The following is a 14,474-nucleotide window of genomic DNA, read 5'->3' as shown; positions in this document are numbered from 1 at the left end:
AAGCAGACAAATTGCTGTACAAGTTTCTAGAAAATTTATATTGTAACCAACTCTTCTGTCAGGCCAGCTCTTGAAATACGTGTGCCATTTGACTTGGCACCCCAAATAGTAATTACCTCTACCGCTGTTTTAAAAGTTCAGCATTTGGGACTTCCTGATAAGTCATATAAACTTTCAGTTGCATTTACTGAGATGCAAGTCATTTATATAAAAATCCTTTATTGATATTAACGATACTTCACCTGAACTATTACAGCTCAAGCTTCTGGTTCTTTCTTACCACATTTCTGGACTTTGTCTCCAAAACTTACTTAATGAAGTCTAATCTTTCCCAGCTTACACGGTCGATGTAATGGCCCGTTCTTAGCCTAACACAGAGCCAGCAGAAATTCAGGACACAGAAAACTAACCTTGCAGACTAAGCAAAAACCTCCTTCACTGAAAAGGTAGTCAATATTCAAAAATACCAAAACCACTCTAAATCCCTCTTTTTTTCTTTTTAAAAGAAAACTCCAAGAAAACAACCATGATTCAACTTATGACCACATTATCACTTCAAGTCAAATCAGGGCTCTAAGTCTATTTTGTCTCTAAGTAAAGCATCCCTCTCAATTCCATTCATTCTTCTTAAAGTCCAGCTAAACTTATTTAACTCAGTGACAAAGAACACTTGCTAATCTGACAGTTTTATTTAACAATAAATAAAATCATTTGCAAGGTTATGCCTACAATTTCAGTGAATATTTGCATATAGCACAATCCACAAAAAAAAAAATCTAAGAGATTAACGTATCAAATTATTTAGACTTAACAAGTGCTTGAAGATGAGACATCCAAAATCTGATCTGAATTAAACACAGTTGCTCTTGTTCTAACTGGTGGCTCACCAATAATCTGTCCAGTGACTGCAACACTCACAAATCATTACATCTCATAGTTTACTTGTAAAATGCTCAATACTTGTAGGCATATCAATAATGATACATCTTTTGGATCCTGCCTTCCTATCATTCACAGAATGTTAGGAGCTGGAAGGGAGCTCAAAAGATCATCTAGTCCAACCCTCTGCCATAGCAGGATCACCCAGACTAAAATCACACAGGAACACATCCAGGCAGGTTTTGAATGTCTCTAGAGGAGACCCCACAGCCTCTCTGGGCAGCCTGTGCCAGTGCTCTGTCACTCTCACAGTGAAAAAGTTTCTCCTTACACTCACATGGAACTTCCTATGCTCCATCTTGTACCCGTTGCCCCTTGTCTTATCACTGGCCATCACTGAGAAGAGCCTGGCTCCATCCTCCTGACTCTCACCCTTTACATACTTATAAACATTCATAAGGTCACCCCTCAGTCTCCTCTTCTCCAAGCTAAAGAGGCCCAGCTCCCTCAGTCTTTCCTTGTAAGGGAGGTGTTCCACTCCCTTCACCATCTTGGTGGCCCTGCATTGGACTCTTTCAAGGAGTTCTATGTCCTTGTACTGAGGGGCCCAGAACTGGACACAATACTCCAGGTGCGGTCTCAAAGGTTCAAAACAGGTGTGTCCCTCAGTGGGTAACAGAATTTTTCATTTCTGATCAAACCTGCAGTTCTGCCCTAGAACTTTGTACTAACACCTAGTATTTTTGATTTGAAGCAAAACTGATTGTATAAGTGAAAGTCTTACACTTTGCCATTGGAAGATTCAGTATGAAAGGTTCTGTCACATTTGCTGTGTAAGACTGTCAAGTTAATTTTAAAATTTTAACTAGCAACATAGAATGCATTCATCTAGCAGATTCTCTGAAGTTTTCAGAGCAAATAAACTACATACACAGACTAGCATTTAATATACAACTTTAATTGCAGCTGATCAAAGTTTTTACCATCAGGATAATATCTTATTTGCAAAATTAGTCTGGAAATTTTCATAAAACAGTCAAGCAACCCCAAAAACAACTTTCCAGAGCATATAAAATCCTGTGTGAAATCCAGGATTAATTTTTAAACCCATCTTGTATTGCCTCATACTCTAAACAGTCAGATCCTTACACAGGTTGCTTGGATTGAAAACCCTCCTTTTGTCATGGCAGTACTTTCTCAGTGCCTCTGTTTCAGAAATCTTTTGGTCCCCTTTGACTACTACCATGTTGCACAGCTGCATTGTTGTCATCCACTAATGCCGCAGAGTACTTAAAGTTTCTGAAAGGGTGCTTTGACGGTGTTTGCTGCCACCTTGAGTTTATGATGAAACTTGCTCAGCCCACAGGAAAAACTACTTACTACAAATGGTGTTACATAAAATGCCTAAATACCATTTCAATTATCTGAATGAGGGTTGCTGGGAGTTTTGGGATTTTTAATTTTTGCATTCTCAGGCATATGCTGATCTGTGGGTAATCTCCTTACCTGCACACCTTCAGCCCAACCAAGGCACATGAAAATTCCAGGCATTGCAGAAACATATCCTGCTTTGAGGTCTGGAAAGAAATTCCAAGTGTATGCTACCAATACAGCACAGGCTAGTCTGCCCTTGTGATTTTCCTTGCTTGCTTGTGGGTTTGTTTTGGTTGTTTGGGGTGTTTTATTGGGGTTTTTTTTAGTTGTTTTGTTTCAGGGTTTTTTTTTATTTTGGGGGGGGGGGGGGGCATGTGGTGAGCACAGGCAATGGACACCATTGTGGAAGGAAGAATTATGACTAACTCATTCAAGAAGGCAGAAATAAAATATCAAAAAGTTATTCCCTATGTAATGAGGTTTTGTTCCTTTCAAGCTGAGAAGATATTTTTAGAGCAGGAAAGCTTCGAACAATAGCATTAGCTGTCTGCTGAAAATATTGCTGCCTAAACCTCATAGTTTAGAGAGAAAATTATTTGAACTGAAAAATCTGTAGGTCTTTCCCCCCTCAATTTCTTTTTGTAAATGAAAATAGGTTTTAGTGAAAAATGTTTAAGCATCTGTGTTTTATTCCTCTATGCTGTCCAGGAATAAAAGTAGTATGGGAAGCTGTGGATTCCTCCTGTCTTGTGTGCTATAAAGCTCTCTTTCCCTTGCCTCAAAAATAAATCACATAGTCCTGGAACTTGAAATGTCATTGCTGTGATTTTCAGGATTTACTACTACCCATTCTTACTGTAGGTCACTAAATTCGCAGAACAAGACTTGCAGAAGACAGAAACTTGCCCTCAGCTGATCAGATTTTAAAACCTGCATCTGTTTAAAGAAGCTGAGAGATTGACATATGAAAGGGCAGAGCTCAGGGCACAAGATGAAAGATAGAAGTCTTTATAATTTAGTGTGCATTAGAGATGGAAAAATACGAGATGTCACTGTGCTGTATGAGACCATTATTGACATACATTTAGGATGTTTACAGTACATCCAAATGAGCGGAAAGACAACTAACTCACTGCAAAGGGGAAAAAAAAAAAGAAAAATCCAGAGGCTGTGCAAAGTCATTTTCTACTAAAACGTAAATTGAAACCTATTCTATTGCTTTCCCATAGGAAATACTTGTTAGGTTGGGTTCATAATGAAAGGATAGAATGACTTGAGTAGTTAATGAATATTGCTAACAAGGAGTTTTTTACAAAATTAAGAGCCAAGAAGAAAGTACAACCCATTAGGATGTACTTGCAGTTACAGAATAAGAATAATATACCTTATCACTGAAAACACAATCCAGGAGCACCATTACAAATTATAGGAGGAAATTATGTATAACATGATAAAAACTGTATTTTATCAAGTATAGAAAACAAAGTAATACTTATTGTAAAAAGAGAGACCAGGGAAAAAAAAATATCTTTCTGGCCATTCTCCACATAACTTCTAATTTATGTTATTTTTAGTATGGTAAAAGTAAAGTCCATGTGCACCATAAATACTCATAGCTTAACTAATTTCTAATGTCATTCACATTAGAATTCTCGTAGAAAATAATCTCTATGAAGCAATTTTCACAGCACTATCATGCATTCTAATGTTTTCAGTATCACAGAATAATGCAAAGGCCTATCCCCTGGAGACTCCAAAACTTGGTAACATTATACAGCCTCATTTGATAGCATTTAAAAAATCTGTCTAAATTATATTACCCCAGTAAATGAGAAAATCAAAATAACTGATTTTACATTTCTTTACTGAGAAGGAAATAGCTTCTTGCTGAATGACAGGATAAAGTGATTAGACCATTAGCTGTTGAGCTCTATTAGTAATACTGATTATTTTTTTTAAAAAAGATGTATTATATGGCATAACAGCAGCAAACCTCTATGAACACAGTGTCCCCATAATCATGTACTCACGGATGTGATTTAACTTGACAGAGGCTTCACACAATGCAGAGTTCAAAAATCTGAGAACTGAAAGCCTAGGCAACAGGTTTCATTTTTATCTCAAGACAAGGAAATAGCATGATACCCCATAAAGTACAAATTTATATATTGCAGGCTTCTTTGGAATAAAAGTTAAAGCAAATGGAAATGAGATTGGAAAGACCAGATGTATTTCTTTACTAGTATAGAAATTTACCAGGGATAGAAGCTTGTGCAGATGAGTTTCCTATATACAGCAATTCCACTGGATGCAATCCCAATCATGAGATCTAGATTATGGAGATCCTGCAAAAGAAAAATACTGTAAGAATGTAGATGCAGTTTGTGTCATTGTCTACTTATAAATTCATTCTCAAGTTTTCTATATTTAAATTGCTACTCCTGAGGCAGTAAAATCAATCACATATTTGATTTTCTTCTTCTCATGCATTTCTTTCTTTTGACATTATGTACTAGGTATTACAAACTTTACCTCAGTAAAACAAGTTGTAACATGTACCTTGCTACATTAGATACTTTTTAGGTCAGTATCAGACTAAAGTTTCAAGCCCACCCTTACTAATTTAGCCATAGGAATGAAGCCGAAGTACTTCCCAAGATCAGTCAATTAAATGTCACAGAATTTTGGTAACTTGGCAGAAATGTCCTGATTCTAAGCTATTTAGAAAGACAAAGGAAATAATTCCTTATTTTTTCCAAAATGGTTTTACCAACTGAGACTGGGCAGGAGGTGACAACAACTCTGCATATGTTAGAGGAATATACACGTGTACATGAGTATGTGATACACTAAAATGTTAGTTAAATAGTTAACAAATCCCTTGTTAACCAAACCAAAAACTGTGCATTAGCATAACACGCTTAACTGGAAAGCCAAATCCATAAATTTACAATTCATTATAGGTATTAAGATGCTCAAGAGGAAACACATGTTTACATATAAGCAACACTTGAGCTGAAAGTGAAAAAAGAGGGGGAGGGTGTTGAATGATCAACTTTAAACCCAAAATGATGTTACAAAATCTTGGTTTTCTATTTCTCTATGATTAAGACATTCTAATACATGATTTCACAAATTTCTATGCAGAGCTGAACACATACACAAATGTACATGTAAGCGTAGAACCCACTGGTTAAAACACAAGGCTTGGCTCAAAAGCAGTTTCAGATTATTTTGTGAAAAATGGCCAAGGGTAATGAATTCTCCTAAAGCCTTCAGTAGCTTAGCTGCTCCTCTAGATGGTAGTCTGTGCCCAGTTTGTACACAGTTTTCTTGCATGTTCAATCCAAATTTCTATCAGTAAGGTACAGAAGAATAGAACAGACAGCATGTCCTCTACTAATACTGTGCAAAGTGTACAATAAATCCTTTAAAAATAGTTGAATAGAAGTGTGATAAAGGCATATGAATAAAAGAAGCTGAGCCTTATTTGCAATGATTTATAAACCTCCAGTGAAATACCACAGCAGTTCACAGAGAGCGAGTGAGCATGACCTATTTAATGCACACTGCATTAACACTGAGTACTGACAAGGTGAGAGGAACACCAGACCTATTTCTGCGAGTGTAATAAAAGAAAATCATTAGGTAGGAAGCAGTCCAAATACACTTAACTTCAAGGTAGCCCAGCATCACCTGAAATTATTAACAATCATCAGTAACCTGCTGCCCCATTTTGCCAAGAACTGGTGCTAAAGGACCTGGTTGAATCCTCATCATAAGCTGTTTATACCAACATACTACAGGAATCGGAACCGACACCCATTTGTTTTAATACTTGGGGAGAAAACTGAGATAATTTCCAAAGACAAACTGCATGTAATTTAGCTGCTCCTGCCAAGATACAGCCAACCTATAGAAACCTGTATTATTAACAGAAACCTGTATTGCTGGCACTTGGAGCTTATTCCAGGTTCCTACTGTTAAAAATCAATAATGTGAAGGAAAAACAGCTTTAGGAGTAAAAACTGAAAACCTGCATGATTTAGCAGAAATAAAGAATTAGCTAAACACCTGATAGAGATTAATTAGGCTCAATTACTCTTTTCTCCTGCAGCTTTGTCAGAACAAAGTTCATTCTCCAACCCCTTCTGCCCCAGTCCAAAACACTTAACCTCCTTTGCTATTTGTTACAATGAATCCTCTAGTGTTAAACCTAAAAAACCCAAAAAGAGATTTTGGAGGAGCCTAAAGAAAGAGAGAGAGCCTCCCAAAAGAAAGATGATATAGATGCTCAGTTCTTTCCCTGCCAAAAAAAAACCCCAAAACAACTATGCCGTCAAATTGCATAACTAATAAATAACAGGCATATACTTTTCTTTTTACCTGTTTCTTTATCATCACTGAAAAAATGACAAGGTTAATGCGATCATGCCAGGCATCTACCTAGTTAAGTAACTGATTCACATTTGATTTAATTTACAATTACCATCTGGTATTTTGCAGATATGGAAATATTGATTTGACAAATTTCCTATCTTTCTCCGATTAAAACAAAAGATGAATTGCCATCAGACTAATTACTGAGCAGATGAGACATTGGTCCAGACTCAAAAGGGGTTTAGAAATTCAAGAAATCTCAATACAGTTTTAAGATATTGAATCCACTCTGAGTTTCTTAATACTACTCATTTTTTAATACTACAATTTTAGCAGTTCAGATTTATCCTCAGAGAAAACTGGAAATGTTTGTAGACAAAAACTAAGCTCAGATTATTCTCTAATAGAAATTTAAAGTTTAGCAAGTTGCTAAAAAGAAAGCTCATACTCAACTTCTGCAAAATCATTTAACTTTACACCATAAAACATTAAAATTAAAGAAACTAGATATCCAGCTGTTCTTCAAGGAACATTATCCAAAAGTATCTCGCTCTCAAACACCAATACAGACAGGAGCTGCAGTTTCTTTTGGCCGTTAGCATAAAAGACAGGAGTTGCCTGCTCCTCTGTATAGGCAGTCTAAGAGGACTGAAACTCTTCCAGCATGAGAGATGAATGGTAATCCACAGTGGTGAGAGAATGGTAATCCACAGCGATAAAGCCTTTCAAAAATCCACAGTTTAACTAGTGCTTGCTCTATTTATTCAACGCACTGGAATGTGACAAAATTTGAGGGGCGATACAAAAGCAGTACTAAACAAAACACAGATTTAAAAGCCTTTTCTATGTTGCTTTCTACTTCCTTAGCAGCTTCTAATTGTCTAGGTGTTCAAGTGCCAGAAAAAACAGACCGCTTGAAATATTTTCAGCCTTCAAAAAAATGGAATTGTGATTAAAAAAATAATTTGGATTGAAATGGTAGTAAGATGGTCTGCATCTTAGCAGCCTGGAATAGGGAAGGCTTTGGTTCAAATGTGTACTCTATTTGATCCACATCATACAGTGGTGTCAGACAGAGTAGGGGCTCATGACTAATATTCTGACAGCCCATGAGCCTCAGATCATTAAATATCAAGCAACACACTGGGGGGAAAAAAGAAAACTTAAAATACACCATTTGAGCAGTTATCTCCAGACGGTGTTTCTACTCAGAACAGCCCAGTACACTGCATTGAAATTTCATTTAGTTGAAGATGTCTGAACCCACTCTAAACTACCCTTGCTCCTCAGCACCAGTATGACCACTATTGGCATCCTACACGTAGTCTGGTGGCCAACAACTCAGGAAGGATGTTGGGAATTGAAGAACTTTCAGAAGTAGCATCCCATGAATACTAAGTATTCTCTTAGTAGCATGGTGAAAGTCTTGGACATTAAATTGGATTATCAAAATATATCAGGCTACAACAATTCAAAAGCACAGAGTGACCAAGTTAAGTGCATATAGGAAATCTCAAGTGTGACAATAACTGGTTCTTCAGTACAGCAGAAAGGTGACAGATGACCCAACGGACAATGAACCTAGACTAAGACGCATTTAAATGTCCATTTACCATTTAAAGGTAATCACCTTATTAGAACTCAGGAAAGTTTTTACATTGTCAGAAGTCACAAGAAGAAATTTGTTCACATATGCTGGATTACTTACCCACAATCAATGCATGCGAACCAAGATATCTGATCACTTTTAAGAGCTGTCACATAACAGTTACCTCTCCTGATACTCAGGAGGTGTGAACACAGACAATTCATATTTTGATCACTTTATTTCATTTCCTTTGTACTTTTCCCCATCCTTAAAAAGGCCTCTATTGTTTGAACATTGCATTTCATAAATATGAATGCAAGTGCAGTATCTTCATACAAGTGTACTTTAGGAATACTTAGAGATCTAATGAAAAACTTTTTTGTGCTGGCATAAAGAAAGAACAGAAGAAAACATCATGCTGAAGGAAGAAAATTATCTTTTCTATCCCTTCCATCATTACAGCAATGGATGAATTTTTCATTAAAATTCACAGTGTCAGGATTATTAACAAATCTCAGAAAAATGCTAGCAAATGTGGTAGACATCTTCATTTAGAAAATCGACCATCTTCACTACACTTCATTAAGTTTTTATACTACAAGCTTCATGCCAGAATGATTTGCTATTACATAAAAGCACAAATGGTAACTTTCATATTAGGATGCAATTAAAAAAAGTATTTGGGGAATTCATCTCAGACAGCTGGTGTAATCAACCAATTAAATCCCAGTAGCCAATGAAATACTAGGACATGTTTCTTATCAATGTACACATTCTTAATGGTCATCTTGCATGCTGCTAAATACTGTTTAGATTTAGCCTGGAGTCAGGGAATACAGGAACTTTAAAAAAAACAACAACCACTCTCTATATTCTTAACATTGTTAGAAACACCTGCCAACTACATCATAGCACTAACTGAAGTATTCATTTACTTTCATTCTAGGACATCAATAAATTTTATTAAAATTAGGTGAAATACACTGCAGCATTGAAAGAATTTATCTTAAAAATGCTTTCTTACTCTTTCAAGGAGATCTCAAATTCCAGGACCCATGTTACTCAGAAATTACTGAAAATTTACCTAACTCTTTATTAAAAGTAACACATGAAAAGTCAATATTTAAATGCTACTGTTTTTACTTCTATTAACAACTTCATGTACAAAAAAAGGCACACAGATTTTTTTTTCCCCAAGTGAAAAATCACAATGTAAACATACCCTACCACTGTGCAACTCCACTCCATAGAATTCAAGTGTTCGTGCTATATTTATGTAGCAGGACTCTGCTTCAGATTGCTTGAGGCCACTAAAAGGGAGGGGGAGGGAAATAGAAAAGAGTAAAAATGAAAAGACATGATATACTTATTCCAAATACAGGAAGTCATAAGAATCCCACAACCCAGTGTCTGTCAAATAACCTCATGAACCCATGGTACTATTTATTCACCAGCGAATGCCTTCCTAAACATCTCTCACAAAACTCTAGCCAAGTATACACGATGTTATTACCTTAGCCATTCTCGACCAGTTCTCTTTAGAAAAAACATTTGCACCTGGTGGTTGTGGGGTTTGTTTTTTTCCAATGGCACAAGGAAATTATTTCCATATAAAATGAAGCTGTATCTGTTAATATTCCATATTGCACAGTCTCTCAGAAGGAAGTTAGAAGAAAGTTTAGAAGCAAGAACGTACTAAAACAATAAGGGGTAGAAAAAAATTAACCAAGTTATGAAATTCATTGAGGAAAAAGTCACCTGAGTTTACCTACAATCTGTAAGTCCTAAAATACTTTTTTTTTTCCCTCAAATGCTAGATGTGAAATGTGCTGCAAGACTTATTTCTGGTCTTCTAGACAACTTCTACAACACTGAAACTGTTTTTTTTTTCCCCAGAGACAAAAACTGAAAAAAAATACTCACAGCTCAAACCAATAACATATCCTAGAATCACAGAGGAAAAAAACCCCACAAAGGTACTATTTTATTATACAACAGGATGCTGAAACTTTTGCAACAATATTTTATTTTAGTTTTTTTAATCACAGAAAGGTTTTGGTTTGAAAGCTACCTCAACAATCATCTTGTTTCACACTCCTACCATGAGGGCTAGACCAGGCTGCCCAAAGCCCCATCCCCTTGAACAGCAAGGGGGCAGTCACATCTTGTCTGGGCAGTGCCACACCCCTCTCATAGTAAAGAACTTCACCCTGATGTCTAATCTAAATCTACCCTCCTCCAGTTTAAACCCATTACACCTTGTCCTATCACTCCATGCCCTTGTCAACAGCCCCTCTCCAGCTTTTCTGCTGGCCCCTTCAGGTAGTGGAAGGCTGCAGTTAGGTTTCCCTGGAGCCTTCTCTTCTCCAGGCTGAACAAGCCCAACTCTCTCAGCCTGTCTTCATAGGAGGGGTGCTCCAGCCCTCTGATCATCTTCGTAGCCCTCCTCTGGACTTGCTCCAACAGCTCACTATCTTACAGGGAACCCCAAAGCTGGACAAAGTACGCCAGGTGGATCTCTCACCAGAGCAGAGGGGCAGAATCACTTCCTGCTGGTCATGTCTCTTTTGATGCAGCCCAGGATACAGTTGGCTTTCTGGGCTGCAAGCACTCATTGCTGGCTCATGTTGAGCTTTACATCAGTGAACTTGGTCCCAAGTCCTTCTCTTCAGGGCTGGTCTCAATCCATTCTCTGCCCAGCCTCTAGTATGCTTGTGATTTGCCGCCCCATGTTCAGGACCTTGCATTTGGCCTGGTTGAACTTCATACAGTTCAGATTGGCCCACCTCTCCAGACTGTCTAGGTGCCTCTAGATGGCATCCTTTCCTTCCAATGGGTCAACCACACCACAGAGCTTAATGTTGGCAGCAGCAAACTTGCTGGGAATGTACTTGATCCCACTGTTCATGTCTTGGACAAAGTGCCGATCCCAGTACAGAGGCTTGGGGAACACCACTTGTCATTGGCCTCCAGCTGGCTACTGAGCCACTGACCACAACTCTGAGTGCAATTTTCCAGTCGATTCCTTATCCAATGAGCTGTTCATGCAAGAAATCCACATTTCTCAAAATTAGAGACAAGGATATTGTGCAGGACAGTGTCAAATGCTTTGCATTAGGCTAGGTCAGTGACATCTCTCACTCTTACCTCATCTACCAGTGCTGTAACCCTATCATAGAATAGCATAATATTTGTGAGGCATGATTTGCCCTTTCTGAAGGCATTTTTATCAAGAATTTTGTTCAGAAAGATGGGAAAAGTCTATTGCATAGCAACAAGAGGTGCCTGCAAATTTTCATTTTCCATTTGTGTACACCATGTGCGCCAGACCAAGCAAACCTTGTGTCTTGAATGGACAGCAAGAAAAGGTTTCTCAGCACAGACCTAAGTTTTTTTTCTTGTTGTTGTTACATATTCCTACTCAATTAGAGATTAAATGAAGCCTAATATTTTGGGGGATATAATCATCATATGAAGTTTCATATGCATCTTTCTCCTCAAATGGATGACTAGATCTAGCAAGCACTAAAGAAATATTACTGATTTGGATAATATCCACATTCTAAGACCTTAGGCTGCTTATGTACTAAGTAAAAAACAATAAAAAAAACCCCTTGTTAAAACAAACTACATCTAGAAAAATCCCCCTATGTATTTAGGGATGAAAACAGAAGGAAAAATTCTGAAGCTCTACTGGTTCAATATGACAACAGTTGCTTTCTCAAACACCTATTTACTGTCCACTGAACAGTGTGTGCTATGAACATGTTCACAGAACTGATTTCTCAGGTTTTGCAAAACAACATAAAAATGGCTAAAAAAACCCTTGTATTGAGCTACAAGAGACAAGACATAATGTGGCTTCTCAAGTCCGTCTCGTGATTCAGCAATTCCATCCTATTAATTATCCTTTGTGAAAGTTTCCTAAAGGACAGACACTAAAGAATGAAAAAGAACAGATACTTAATAGGGCTGGTTTTGCGATCCTGTAATCTAAGGCAGACAGTTTAAAAGGGATAATAATTTACAGATATCATGGTGGTCTGTAGCAAATATTTACTCCAGATAAGCAGAAATCTCATTCCAAAACAGCACTGTTCTCCACAAGCTCTAAGAACATAAATTCTCCCTTTCTGTCTTTCCTTCTCAGAAGGTTTGGTGAACACCAGAAGCATGCATGTCAAGTATGTTAAAAACATGTTTCAGATATAAACATTCACTATGAATGCCAAAGGAAGATGGAAAAAATTCAGACAGGATATACAACAACGTGTCTGCCTTTGACTGTAATGAAAGCATCGATTTCACTGAAAGGCTCCAGAAAAGAAAGGAGTCTTGCCAACAGACCCCACCACACCTTTGTCTGGACCAGTTGTTACTTGCAGTCTTTTCTCTGCAGGACATAACCAGTTTTGTTTCTCTGTCTATGGCAACACTAAATACATTAGTTCAACCCAACCACTTGAAGACTCTTCAGAATATTTCCTCAGTGGTATAAAGACTATTGCTTTCCAAAGACAAGGAGATTTTATTCATGCCTGTCTACAATTTACCTTCTAAAAACTGCTGAATCTACAAGAAATTGCAAAGTGACTTGGCTGGAGTGGAAGCCTCAGCTATTGTGCTCCTGAACAAAAACTGCTGGAAAGCAGTCCTGATTAATACCTACACAGAGGGAATGGCTGTAGTAAGAGTTCAGTGGTTATCTCGCTTTCGGCCTGTAAATGACAAAGCAAGGTGTGTGTTCTGGACTGCTAGGCAGCACACGTGAAGTTCAGAGCTACTTACTATACTCACTAGCAGTAAAGAAACAAGAGGGAGAGATGAGAGTACTGAACAATGACAAAAAGAAGATGAGGTACATCAGGAGAGATGAAAATGGAGATACTTCAGGGTATAAATCAAAGAAACTAGGAGAGTGAGGAACAAGGTCTGCTGCAGTAAAGATACAGACAGAAAGAACAAGTCCATAGAGATTTGGATTTCATTTGCTCAAATACTCACAGATAATTTCTTATATTGGCATATTTGCATTCCAGTTGTGAATATCTGATCAACAGCACTAATTCTAAAGCTGCAGTCTTACAAGAGACAAATCAGCAGGGTCAGAAAGAGTAATTAGCAGTGGACTGACTGGAATAATCTGTTATAGCCTTTATATTACACTCAGGAGAGTGGAGAGAAAGCGCAATGTTAATTGAAGTGTTTCATGGTGGTAGCGGTGTTTTTGTAGTTAGGTAAAAAAAAAAATCTATAGGGTTTGAAAAATGGTCCAAAGTCTTTTATCCAAAAAAACCTCTCAAACACGTACTACAGTGTTCGAGATGGTTGCCATTAATAATGTATAATGCTAACTGACCCACTAGTTGTTATACCCAAAATTTTATTTAGCTGTTTTAACACATTGGCGTTATACTCTTCATATAATTAGTCCAGCACCCACATGATAAACCAAAATATTTCATCTGAAATAAAACTGTCTGTTGTACTAAAACTATGAAGAACTTAAACTGTTAAAGAAAAACAAAAAAAAGGAAGGTTGAAGAGGTGAAAGAGAACTAAAAGTTAATGTTACCTGTGTTGCTCATGTAGTGATTCTACTTTGGTAAGAAAATCTTTGTTCTGCTCTGGTATAAAGTTGTAATTCGATAAATATCCTGAATGATGCACTGAAGCATTATAGTCTCCAAGTTGTGCTGTTAGGAAACAAGAAACACATGCACAGAGTTTTCATAAGTTAATTGATTATTATTTAGAAAGAATTCCTTCCCCTCATTAGAACACATTCACATATGGGGAAATGCAGGAATTACAAATTATTTCCCAACAGTCAAGCAGTGTTGAAGACACGGAATGATGACATCAATAAAGAAAGATATTTTTCAAAATACGCTTAACCCTAACTATAATGTCAGGCACTGAATGACTCAGTATTTTATTCAGTTACTTATATAGCCCCACTTTCTCATCACAAGCTGTAATAGCACCAGACAGGCATTACATGCCGTGTCGGTACAGATATGCAGTACTGTAACATCAGAGGAAACCAAATTGCTTCAGTAAGAGATGGCAAAATAAATCAATTGATACACCTTTACTTGACTATAACATATTGGAAGTCTCCAACAAGATCTGTCACTTAGACAGCATCTACTCTTCAGAGTCAGCCAAAAATTGTTCAAGCTACCAACTCTGGCTCTCTCCTAACAATTCATTCTTAAACCTTGCCTCAACTAGATATGAGTTACTTACA

General features: G+C 37.3%; 1 protein-coding gene across 2 annotated transcripts in view; it reads right to left on the bottom strand.

Moving 5' to 3' along the window:
- PTPN3 (protein tyrosine phosphatase non-receptor type 3) overlaps window positions 1-14,474 on the bottom strand; it is a gene marked incomplete at its 3' end in the record, with an annotated part of 94,162 nt that overhangs the window by 54,867 nt on the left and 24,821 nt on the right. For both annotated transcript variants that reach the window (XM_084260927.1, XM_084260928.1), the window contains exons 7-9: window positions 13,797-13,917; window positions 9,444-9,531; window positions 4,510-4,598 (exon numbers count right to left, since the gene is read on the bottom strand). In XM_084260927.1, coding sequence (XP_084117053.1) covers window positions 4,510-4,598; window positions 9,444-9,531; window positions 13,797-13,917 — 298 coding nt within the window. The remainder of the gene's footprint in view (window positions 1-4,509; window positions 4,599-9,443; window positions 9,532-13,796; window positions 13,918-14,474) is intronic.

Source organism: Gallinula chloropus (assembly GCF_964237585.1).
Source record: "Gallinula chloropus genome assembly, chromosome: 2".
In the NCBI taxonomy this organism is placed as follows: Eukaryota; Metazoa; Chordata; class Aves; order Gruiformes; family Rallidae; genus Gallinula; species Gallinula chloropus.
Note: the sequence above shows the minus strand (reverse complement) of the source record. Positions and strands in the feature narration are given on the sequence as shown.